Source organism: Pleurodeles waltl, chromosome 9, assembly GCF_031143425.1.
Source record: "Pleurodeles waltl isolate 20211129_DDA chromosome 9, aPleWal1.hap1.20221129, whole genome shotgun sequence".
Taxonomy (NCBI): Eukaryota; Metazoa; Chordata; class Amphibia; order Caudata; family Salamandridae; genus Pleurodeles; species Pleurodeles waltl.
The window spans coordinates 224,265,762-224,278,449 of NC_090448.1; the positions used below are offsets into that span (position 1 = coordinate 224,265,762).

The window sequence follows — 12,688 nt, forward strand, 5'->3', positions numbered from 1 at the left end:
TGTTATGAAATGTATCGGGCCAACATTTGGAGCTCAGCCAGTGGGAAATTCAAGTTTCTCCCACTCTGACTTTTTACCACCAAAGCAAATAGATTCAGCTGGACCTTTCACAATGGCTATCTAACTTCACATCGGCTTTGCCTAATACAGCTTGGAGCCTTGCACCACTGGAAAACCTTTTGCTCCATTTTGCAGGCCAGATTTAGAGTTCAGCAGATGAGTTACTCCGTCACAAACGTGACAGATATCCCATCCGCAGTATTGCAAATGTCATTGGATATAATTCAATAGAGTGGACGGGATATCAGTCATGCTATGAAGAAGTAGGCTTTCCAGCGAACTCTACTTCAAGTCCCAGGTCCAAAAGTAAAATCTTTGACTGGGCTATAGTGCTTGGTGTATCCGAGCTCTGGACACATCATGGTCAACCTCAAAGTGCACCTAGGTATACTCTACTGCAGCCAGAGACTATTATTGACACTTAGGGCCTGATTACAACTTTGGCGGAGAGGGTTAATCCGTCCCAAATGTGACGGATATCCCGCCCTCCGTATTACGAGTCCATTATATCCCATGGAACTCGTAATACTGTGGGTGGGATATCCGTCACATTTGGGACGGATTAACCCCCTCCGCCAAAGTTGTAATCAGGCGCTTAGTGTACTTAGTGTATTTTGGCACTATTTTCAATTAACATTTGAAAACCTACATCCTTTGGTTTTGGTGTCATTTTGCTTATAAAATGTTAGTCTATTTTTGTAAGTTGGAATGGGATTTTTACTATTTGGCTTTTCAACTTTATTACTGCTTCAGTACTGAATAAATACTTTACATTTTGCCCTTAGTTAAGCCTGTTTGCTCTGTGCCACAGAGTTGAGCGCAGGTTAATTTAGTGACTTTTTAGGTTCATCCTCACAAGTTAATGATCTTATTCTGTAAGGTGTGCTACCGCCTACCTCAAATAATACTTCACTTTCCAACAATTCTTACTATCAACACCAAACTATAACATTGCGTCAACCTTTGTATTTTTTAATTGAATTACATTTTTTTTTAACATAAGCTAAGATCTTATTACCATTTCTAATTATAATTTCACTTTAACCGTTGTTTTTTCAGTGAATTTCTGGAATTTGTTTTATCATATTAAAAATTGACTGCCATATTATGAGTTAAGTTGGTAGTCCACCCGTTTATGGGTGGATATCCGACACCGTCAACATGGCCGATAACAGAAGAGAGGCATTTCTACTGCCAGCACTGCCACGCCAACAGGAGTCCGCCGTATTACGATATGTAATATGGTGCAGCGGTTTCCTGAACAGTAGTGCGGCGCTGGCGGTGGAAACACCGAAACCCACGAATGGGGGTGTGTGAGTGCGTGTTTCTGTGAGAATGGGGATGTCAGAGTGCTTGTAAGTGTGCAAATGGCGGTGCCTGAGTGCATGTTTGTGAGCGAGCGAAGGGGGGGTGTTTGGATGCATGCGTGTGGTAGGGGGTGTGGGACTGCATGCGGTAAGTCCTTCATATCAAACCCAAGCTCCTCTTTAAGCATTAATTTCTCAAAAACAGTTGAATAGATTAACATCAAATCGCAAAAGCAGACTTTATGGAAAAAATTCTAACGTTTTTCCAGATCTTGAGTGATTCCATTCAGCCATTTTCCCTGTATTGGACAGCAAAGTTTCAAATGGGAATTAACATGGGAAATGCCACTTTTGAGAAGCATCCTTTTCCTTGGTCCCCGCTTGATGAATCAGCACAAAACTGTTTTTGAAGGAGCTGAGGTGGATTGACATTTAGTTTGAAACGTTTTGTGCATATTCATCAAACTGTGCCAATATTAGCAAAACAAATAATATGCTTCCTATGAAAACTTTGACCTAACTCTAACTACACAATGGTGATTGCTACTGTGTACTACAGTCATGAACAAATGTGCATGCCTATTGTAGCTCAATCAATGTGCAAACTGTCTCTTTCAGTCCCTCCTATGTCTGTGCTTGTTTTATTTTCCCCCCCAAGTCTGTGATGCTATGATGGAAGTTACACAGTTGCATGGTACCAATACTCTGTGCAGATTTCTGCATCAATGCTTTTGCCTGCATTAGCACACCAAAGCCAGAACCATTCACTTTGCCAATGCTCATTTGGTCAAACCGAAAAGGAGTCAATGGGCAATCCTAGCAAGGTCTAAGGAATACTCTGGTGAAGAATATTTGTTGTACTGGAATCATTCTCTGGCTCAGACAACTATCACATTATGGACTAAGGAAAATGATCATATCCCTGGTGGAACATGGAAATTTCTTGTGATCATTGGTAAATTATTTTTACCTGTTTTTTCCTGCATAAAGGTTGCAGCTCAAATAACCTACTTTTATAAGTTATGGGTAGCAACCGTGTCCTTAGCCGTGTTTTCCTGTATTTTTACCTGTTTTTTCATGCATAAAGTCTGCAGCCCAAATAACCCACTTTTCTAAGTTATGGAGAGCAGCCATGTCTTTAATTAAGCTCTTGGCAGGGCCAGGTTGGCAACCGACAAAATCACGTCATCGACATTTACCATATAACTTTGGTTTTCACAAACCATGAGACACTGCATGTTTGTTTTATTTCCCACAGTGACAAGCTCTGGATGACCGAAATCTGTGCTTGTGTGAGTTCTGAAGCTGCAGAACACTACTTCATGTTCCCGAATCAAGCCACAGTGAAGCACAATTGTTCCTTACCGAAGACAGCAACATTTTTAATTCGAAATAAACTATTCATGTAGAAATGTTGCCAAAGACAATAAAATGTGTTTTTCTCTCAGAAACAAGCATGACAAAGGTGCCAACATATCGTTCTTATCCTGGGTGCTAGTTTTGTGCCAATTTTATTGTCTTAGACCAAGTGTGCTGGAGGCATAGGTCATACTTATAACACCCGATAAAAATCTAACACCATAATAAATAAACCCTATTCAGAGTTTTTAAGGAATGACATTTGTATTTTAGCACTTAAAGCGCCAAAATCTGCATGTTACTATAAATACTGAACGTAGGGTGACCACCTGGCATTGAGTCAAATTCTGGACAGGACTGTTAAAAATTCAGGACGAAAATTCACAATGAAATGTAAAAAATCAGGACAAAAATTCAAGAACAAATGTCAGTTTCACAGACACACCCAAGAGAGGCGGTACCTCACTATGTTATCAGTGCATTTATTTACTCTATTTTAACATAGCAACATTTATTCACTGTGGTCTTTTTCTGATTGCCTCCTGGTATGCTACATTCAGGTGTCACATTACGTCCTTGTTCAGTAGTAAATGAATGCCCTTCAGCACTGTGTCAAGGCCATCACCCCTACTTAAATCTACACGATCTTTCTTGAAGAGAAAGTAACAGCAAAAGTTTGATTATGTTTCTGAACATTTAAAAACTCTGGCAAACAGTTTGGGAAACATTAAGGTAATTAACCTTATGCTAGTTTAAGCAAATTGAACAAAAACATCTGGTTCACCCTAACCTCCCATGGGCTTTCAACCTAAAAAAAACTGAATGAGGCAGGGCAGATGGCGTGGGCGACAGTCTCACACCTAATGTCATGATGTGAGGAACCCACAACTTGTCTGTAGACACAGCACTAGAGTGTATATCTGGGACTCTACATTTATCTCACAACTGGAAGCCCAGACTACCAATCAAAGATAATAAATGAAGAGGATGAAATCGAGATCAAATGGGAGATCCACGGCAACTGATTCAAAGGGTTGTTGCGCAGAACTGGATAAATAAGGAAGAGAAGAACAAGGTGGGCCAATTCCTAAAACCAGATAAGATGGGTCCACCAAGACTATCGGAAGGTATTGCGTACCTGGGGAGGTGTCTCTGCAGACAGGAAAGAAACAGAAGAGGCACTGTCAAGTGGTTGAACAAGCAGCACCCACCCACCTTGGCAAACTCTTCTGGTGCAATGGTCCGCTGTTCGTGCTTGTGAAGAGTGAGCAGGGGCCAGACCCCTTGCAAGGTTCTGAAAGGCAATTGCCTGCTTTGTCCATGTCTCAAAATGGTTTTGCAATTGAGCAAAAGCCAAACTAATGATCTGGGTTATCCCTAAGTGTCAAGTACACGTATAATCTTCAAGATATTTGGGATGTAAATTGCACAAACAAAATGTCAACATTTTAAAGTGTAATTAGTGTTTCTTTAAGATATGCACTGTTTTCCCCTTCATATACAACTAAATCTCTGATTGATCTGGGAACCAGTTACATTTCGATACCTAGTGATTAATATCTACCATTCTCCCATTGATTTGCAGGACGGAAATCTCAGCAGAGTATCATGGTCCCTCCGAGCCCAGTTTGCTTTTTGGGCTTCTCTTCTTCTTTCTGTAGGGGGCCATGTGGCACTAGTGAAGATGGTATGCTACCGCGATGACAGTATTATTTTGAAAACCATCCCCTGCTCTTCCTTCATTCCTTCTTAAGGCATGCCACACATCTGATTTGGTCGCTGGGGCACCATGAGTAGCTCTTTCTACTCTAAAGCTACCCGTGACTGTGGGTGGATTAGGCCTTATGGAAGTGGAAGTCTAATATTCAGCTGCACAGGTCCAATGGGTGGCTCACTAGCTTTCTGCCTGCCCCCCTGCATTAGATGGGGTTTATCCATAAAGATTTTTAAGGAGGGCTTACTGTACTACTCATTGTTTCCTGCTGACCGTTCTACAGATCGCCATCCGAGGTTATCATGAACAGCTTTCTCTTGCCTTGCTAAAACATGTAAACTCACTGACACGAAGATACCCTGTGCTCCTGCACTAGCTTTGCTAAGCCTTCCTGCTCGCACAGGATGGCTGTGCTCAGGGCAACTCTATCAGTGGCATGCTGCAGGTGTCTTAAAATTGGGGGATTTGCTTCTGGGAGGCGAGCTACTAAATTTCCAAACTCTTGTGGCAGACAACCATCTTCACCCCAGTCAACTTCTTACTTACAACCACCTTAAACAATCAATAAATGCCCTATTTCATGTCTGCCACCTAGCACTACCCCTACATGAGGTGTGCCAGAGGCTCTACACCATAGGAACAGGTGGCAAACTGATAAGATCGATGTACAGACCTTTCCTGCAACATGGACACTGTTCCAGGTCTCCCTGGCTTACTACCTGGGTAATTGATGTGGCCAAACCTCTGCAAGCTATGGACTGGACTAAAAACCTGGACTTTCCCCACAAAGTATCCCATGGCTGTCACTTTAAGTACATTCATAGAATGCATTCCACCTGTTACTTGCCATTAGCTGTGTGATTTGTAACTCACATTTCATTGCTTTCAGTTTGCTGGATTTATTTGTATTAGACTATTGAGCTTGAGTTTGTCCCTTCCCTTGCCCAAACCTTATTTACAGTATCCTTCTGGGTGCTTCCTTTCTGTAATCAGGCCTGTAAATCGTGTTCTTATCTCATCACACTTGCTGTGCATTCAAAGAACAAGGTCAAATGTCAGGCTCTGTCTTCGGTGGGAACATAGTGTTTACTTTTCTTTCTCCAATTTCAAAGTGAGAGGATTTAAGCAACAATCTTGCTGGATACTGGGGGTAGGAAAGAGTTTTTTCTATCACATGACAACATTTAAATAAACTTCAGAATATATCAGAATTAGGAGTACAAATGAAACACATTTTTGTCAATTCTGAACTATGCTGGAAACAAATACCTTTATATGATTAAATCAAATCATTGCATTAGGTGATGCAATATTCACACATCATCGTCTGTGCACTGTATAGGTTTATTTGAAAAACTGTATGTCTGTGCAAATGTAATGGTAATTTAAATAAAAAACGTGTTGTCTGTAATGGCAATGCGTTACCACACCATGCATACTCCAGTCCACTCTGCTCTGCACCACTCCACACCACTGCACCCTACTCTGCACCACTCAACTTTACACCACTCCGTGCCACTGCACTGTGGGACACTGTCCTCTTCTCCACTCTGAACCACTCCACTCTATGTCACTGCACTCTATGCTACTTCACACTATGCCACTCTACTTTGTACCACTCTGCTCTGTGCCAATGCACTTTATGACTCTCTACACCACTGCGCTCTATGCCTCTGCACGCTATACCACTCCAGTCCAGGTAACACCAATCTACTCTGCACTACTCCACTCAATGCCACTCTGCAACACAGCATTGTACGCCACTGCAATCTATGCTAATACACTCTATGCTAGTGCACTTTACTCTGTAACACTCAACTCTATTCCCCTGCACTCTACGTCAATACACTGTATGGCACTCTAAACTACTCTGCACCACTGCACTTTACACCACTTTACTCTATGCCATCACACTCTACGCCAATCTATGCAACTCCACTCTACCCTGCACCTCTCACTCTATGCCACTTCACTCTACTGTGAAACAATCTACTTTACGCCACTGCACTCTGCACCACTGCATTCTATGCCACTGCACTCTACCCTGCACCTCTCCACTCCATGCCACTGCACTCTACTTTGAAACAATCTATTTAACGCCACTGCACTCTACACCACTCTGCCCCACTGCGTTCTAAGTTACTGCACTCTACTTCAATGCACGCTATGCCAATGCACTCTAAACAACTGCACTATTCGTCACTCCACTCTACTCTGCACCACTGCTCTCTATGCCAATCTACTCCACTATACACCATTGCACTCTGACCCTCTACTTTGCAACACTGCACTGGCCACCACTATACTCCGCACCACACTACTCTGTACTACTGCATTCTGCAACAATACACTCTATTCCACTGCACTCCATACCACTCGACTCTGCATAACTCCACTCTGTGCCACTGCACTTTACAGCACTATACTCTCCTCTGCCTGCACCACTCTATACTATTCCACCCTGCACCACTCTATGCTACCCGAGTCTACTCTGCACTGTTAGCCACTGCACCACTCTACCCTACTGCACTCTCTGCCACTCTTTTGTATACCACTCTAATCTACTACACTCTATGCTACTCTATGTCATTGCACTCTTTGTGAATGCACTCTAAACAACTGCATTGTATGCACTACCCTCTACTCTGCAACATTGCACTCTCTGCCACTCTACTATGTACTACTGCATTCTACACCAATGCACACTACACCACTGCACTCTATGCCACTGCACTCCATGATACTCTACTCTGTATGACTTCACTATACGTCACTTCATTCTACAGCACTATACTCTATTCTGCACTGCGCCACTCTACACTACTCCACTCCACTGCACTCTGTGCCACTCAAGTCTCCTCTACACTATATTCCACTGCACCACTCTACACTACTGCACTCTCTGCCACTTGATTGTCACGCTACTCCACTACGCTGTATGCCACGCTACTCTGCCCCACGCCACTACATGTCACTGCACTCTAAACCAATGCACTCTAAGCCAATGCACTCTAAACTGCACTGTACCCCACTGCACTCTACTCTGCACCACTGTGCTCTATGCCAATCTACTCCACTATACACCATTGCACTCTGACCCTCTACTTTGCAACACTGCACTGGCCACCACTATACTCCGCACCACACTACTCTGTACTACTGCATTCTGCAACAATACACTCTATTCCACTGCACTCCATACCACTCGACTCTGCATAACTCCACTCTGTGCCACTGCACTTTACAGCACTATACTCTCCTCTGCCTGCACCACTCTATACTATTCCACCCTGCACCACTCTATGCTACCCGAGTCTACTCTGCACTGTTAGCCACTGCACCACTCTACCCTACTGCACTCTCTGCCACTCTTTTGTATACCACTCTAATCTACTACACTCTATGCTACTCTATGTCATTGCACTCTTTGTGAATGCACTCTAAACAACTGCATTGTATGCACTACCCTGTACTCTGCAACATTGCACTCTCTGCCACTCTACTATGTACTACTGCATTCTACACCAATGCACACTACACCACTGCACTCTATGCCACTGCACTCCATGATACTCTACTCTGTATGACTTCACTATACGTCACTTCATTCTACAGCACTATACTCTATTCTGCACTGCGCCACTCTACACTACTCCACTCCACTGCACTCTGTGCCACTCAAGTCTCCTCTACACTATATTCCACTGCACCACTCTACACTACTGCACTCTCTGCCACTTGATTGTCACGCTACTCCACTACGCTGTATGCCACGCTACTCTGCCCCACGCCACTACATGTCACTGCACTCTAAACCAATGCACTCTAAGCCAATGCACTCTAAACTGCACTGTACCCCACTGCACTCTACTCTGCACCACTGTGCTCTATGCCACTGCTCCTATTCCACTCTACTCCACTCTACACCACTATGCCACTAACTTTTAGCCATTCTGAACAGCAGCCACTCTGGTGCATAACATAGCTAAAACACATTGGCAAAGCCAGTAACTCTTGCATAGAGAAAGACCTATTGTCTTTGGCAATGTTTGTTAGTAATATGAGGTACCGAGGTCCCGTAAAGAACTGTGAATGTATAAGTCCTTATTTTCCACATGAATGACACTCATCGTCATATGGGCTGCTACAAAATGCACAAATACATTTCGGTTAAATAAAAAAAGTCCTTCTAAAATACAAATTTCAATAATATACATATTATACCAAGTACTAACATTTTTATAGCAGTCCACTGAAACCAAACACTCCACCCTTACAGTACCTCTCTAAAAGAAAATAGCTTTGTCCTCAGAAAGCTTTGATTAAAGTCAATGCAGGTTTCCAAGCCCCTTAACATTTGCAGATTTACCAGTTGTGCACATTTGCATTGCTTTAGGGAAGGAGACACCCTGGCAAGAAGGCCTGTTTCTTATCTGTCTGCCACTCCTTCCCTCAGAGCACACAAGACTCCCTGCCATTCAATCCAGCTGGGGGAACTGATCTGTCCTAATTACATTTTGTACTTTAGCTGAAAAGCTAAAATTATGGACAAATGCTGTTGGTTAAGCCTTTCTTCACGGACAATGGATGGAAGGGCGAAAATTAGGGAGGGTGGTCACCCTACCAAACGGTTTACCCCTGTTAAATTCGAGTAGGGTTGACTTGCTGAAATTTAATGAAGGGCGAAGTTTATAAGGCAGCCGGGAATTAGAGAGTATTGTAAATACCAACCAACTCGGAATGCCAACCCCTGTGCAAACAGGGGGTTCCATAGAGGTCAGCAAACAGCGACCAACTAGGAATGGGGGGCCTAAGTTAACAAACACAAATAACACAGTGTAGTTATTCTGGGAAACAGGGGGCAGTGGGATAAACAAACAGATTTGCGTGACCTTATTGTAGAAATCTATGGGATACATATAGGTATGCCTGTCATATACTAGAGTTGTAAATCCATTCTGTAAGTTTAACTCTAAAATGTATTGGCTTTTGACAAATGCATAGACTTACATTCAGCTCTTGCACCAAATAGCTAGTAATACAAGGAAGCGAGAGAAATCCACTGTATGTTTACAGGTAACATACTTGACATGCTAAAATGAAAACTGAAAACAAAACTTTGGGCCTTGAATGCAATATGCAATCTTTTTTATCTGCCAAATGAAAATGAACATTGTGCCTACACAGAATTAAAATTCCTCTTCGCCTGCGCCAATGATAAAAGAGATGTCTCACCTTGGGGACTTGGGAAGAATGCTTCTCCAGTCAAACACAATTATTTCAGTATGTGCCTCACAGTTACTCCAAATTCCCATTTGCAATCACAAACAACCATTTCTGCCTTTCAGAAAATATCTCCCCCATCAGAGCCCTGCAAAGAAAAACAAAAGAGACAGCAATTAGAGTTTTAAATATTGATGTGCAATAGATTTTGTATTTCCAGCTCACTGTTTTGCAGTGCTGTCTATTGCCTTATACTAAGCAAGGTAGACTATTAAAAAACAAATATAAAAGGAGAGGCCTATCCAAGTCTAAGACTGCTGGTTTTAAACACTACCATTTGCTATCGTTTGCTGTTCATAAATATAAACAACATTTTTTTCCACACCATGGTTGAACATCATGGAATCAGAAATTGGAGTTTTTCTTGTCATTTGATTTAAACCATTGTTAGGCAAATGCTTAATCCTGAGGCTTTTAAGAAAGAGAGGGCCTATATGATTAGACTTAAACACATGTTTTTTTTCACGATTCACACGTGGTCGTTTTTAATGAAAACTAAATTTAGAAATGGGAAAACATACATTATAAGAAATCCATCTGGTAGGCTGGGGGAAGACTGGTCAAAACATTGAAATGTGCCCTGGTAATACTCAGACAGCAAGAGACCAAAAGTCTTCGAAAGGGTGTCCCGTGGCTCCCATAGACCTACTCCTTCAGAGATTTTAAGGCGTGAAGGAAAAACAAAACGGGGATGAAAACAGCAAGAGATAAATAACATATTGGTGCGTAAGACGTGCCTATGGAAATAGCAGAATATATTACGTAGATACTAAAAGGAGACGAAAAAAGTAAAAGAATACATTAAAATATTTTAAAAGACAATTTGAGAAAATTAGTCTTCGAAGGGATGATCATTTCCTAACCCATTTGGGTACAAACAGGTTAATTATGCAAAGAAAAACTTTTTCAAAAACACTTATTATTGTAAATTCGCATTGGAAGGGGAAAAAACCTATACGTTTTCTAAGCAGTTTAAATAGAAAAGAAAGAAAAACCTAAAAAATATAGTTTTAATAACAGCATCCTAGAGAGGACTTAAGTATGTTTTGATTATTCATACCTTGGTTTAGGCGCACGGATTCTCTGTGATTCTGATTAAAATGATAGCCGCAGTATCACCAGAATTACGTTACAGAACTCTTTAGAACTGACTCATCAAAGCATGTCCTATGGGTGCAGCTTTGACCACATCCTTTATGTTCAAGTGGCCAGCTGTTTTAAGCCGGCTGCAAGAGTAGGGATGACCAGACAACATTCTTTGCTTCAAGGGGCTCTTGACTTGCAGGCTTCTGACTTTTCCGTTTCCAGAACATCATAGGAAACAGGAGGACAGACAGGGCTCCAGGCACCTATTTCTAAATTACTTGTAGGTAGAACACTGAACCTGGGATTCCACTAGGACCGAGAGTCAGTCCAAAGCCTGGCTGATCTAACACATATTTTAATTGTTCTTTCCAGCAAGTTCACCGATTTCGAAGAAAAGCTCTCTTTTTAGCAAGGAAACCAAGGATCTCTCTATCCCAAGACTCGTACAAAGGTATGTTGACTCAGCATGAGAATAAATATGGAACAACTATAACTCCATCCATCAGTTCTTAATTTGTAAAAGAATAAGTGCTGGGGTGCAAAGTTTTGCTAAGAGGCTATTAGCTGACGTTATCAAATGTTGGGGTGCCAAATACAAGGCTGTGCAGTCTTGATCCCACCTGATGCTTCTTTAATCGACTACCAGCCACTCCCAGCCCCTTTACCTCTCTCTTGTAAGTTACTTTTCATCCTTGCTTTCCTACTTTATCATCTTCACCTTCTCCTTCTTTCATCCTTTATTGTTTTTCTCTCTCTTGCTCTTTGTCAAAGTCTGATAAGAACCAATACATGGCAGCCCTAAAAATGAGCTCTGGTGTGTCCCATTATCAACCACCAGCTCAAATTAAGCACTGCATTCCAGGTAAATCGTAATCTTAATGTAAACCAACCATGGCTGATGAATAAGTGAGCATGGCAGATCTTTCCTGAGTCAGAATATTTGCATTTCATCATTTGATTCTTTCTCAACCACTTGGCCTGTATTTTGTGTAATTTGGCCATTAAACTGGATAAAAATTAGACAAATGTTATGACTCTTACAAACTGTTGGACCAAGTCAAAATTACATTTGGAAATACTGGAAGTTGGTGCATTATAGGTTTACTCATCTGATTCTAGACTTTTTCAACTGTCATACAACTGACAAAACTCAAAGGTTTGGTAGCTACCCTTACACTAAAGCTGACCTCACAGAAGGAGATACTGTGTGAGCGTCAATTTAAAACAAAGCAACTACCTTAAGTGATAGTCAACCTATTGCCCAAACAAGGAATTTAATTGTATATGGTCAGATTCATGAAAAACATAACAGTATGGGCCTAGATGCACATCTTTGCCTGCACATACTTTCTGCATTTGGTTTCAATTCACAAACATTCTCAGAAGTATCGCTTAAAGCTGCACCGCACCAGCATTCAAATAGAGTGTCTGAGCTATATCAATGCATTTAACAAAACATAAACTTGGTGTGGGTCGGATTTTGCAACTTGAATCAACTTTTATAAGGTACAGCAATCATCCAGTGCCTATCATGCTTCATTCAACCTTCTTTATGCTGCCCCACGGTTCTTAACAACTTGGGTGTTCTGGTCTAGTTTGAACCCCTTACTATCAATGCAAACTATTTTGTTTACTTTTTTCCCCAGAGGTTTTAACATCTTATATAGAAAATCTTCTGAAAAAGGTCTTTAATGTGAACCTTATCATTAAATAACATCTAGTGACCATTAGGAGGTAAGCTGCAGTTTTACCTAATTGGTTTGGCCCTCCTGATTAAACTTTGTCCTCATTCCCCTCTCTCTCCGCCTGCACTCTTCCTTCAAAAGCAGAAAACAATGGCAGTGGTAGAAGCATGAGACACAGGGCCATCAGAAGGAGG

The 12,688-nt window shown here is 41.7% G+C and overlaps 1 protein-coding gene across 1 annotated transcript in view; it reads right to left on the reverse strand.

The window, feature by feature from the left end:
- The window catches only part of LOC138259613 (uncharacterized), a 981,703-nt gene that overhangs the window by 715,265 nt on the left and 253,750 nt on the right, over nt 1–12,688 (reverse strand). The window contains exon 2 of the mRNA XM_069207454.1: nt 9,676–9,811. Coding sequence (XP_069063555.1) covers nt 9,676–9,755 — 80 coding nt within the window. The 5' untranslated portion in view covers nt 9,756–9,811. The remainder of the gene's footprint in view (nt 1–9,675; nt 9,812–12,688) is intronic.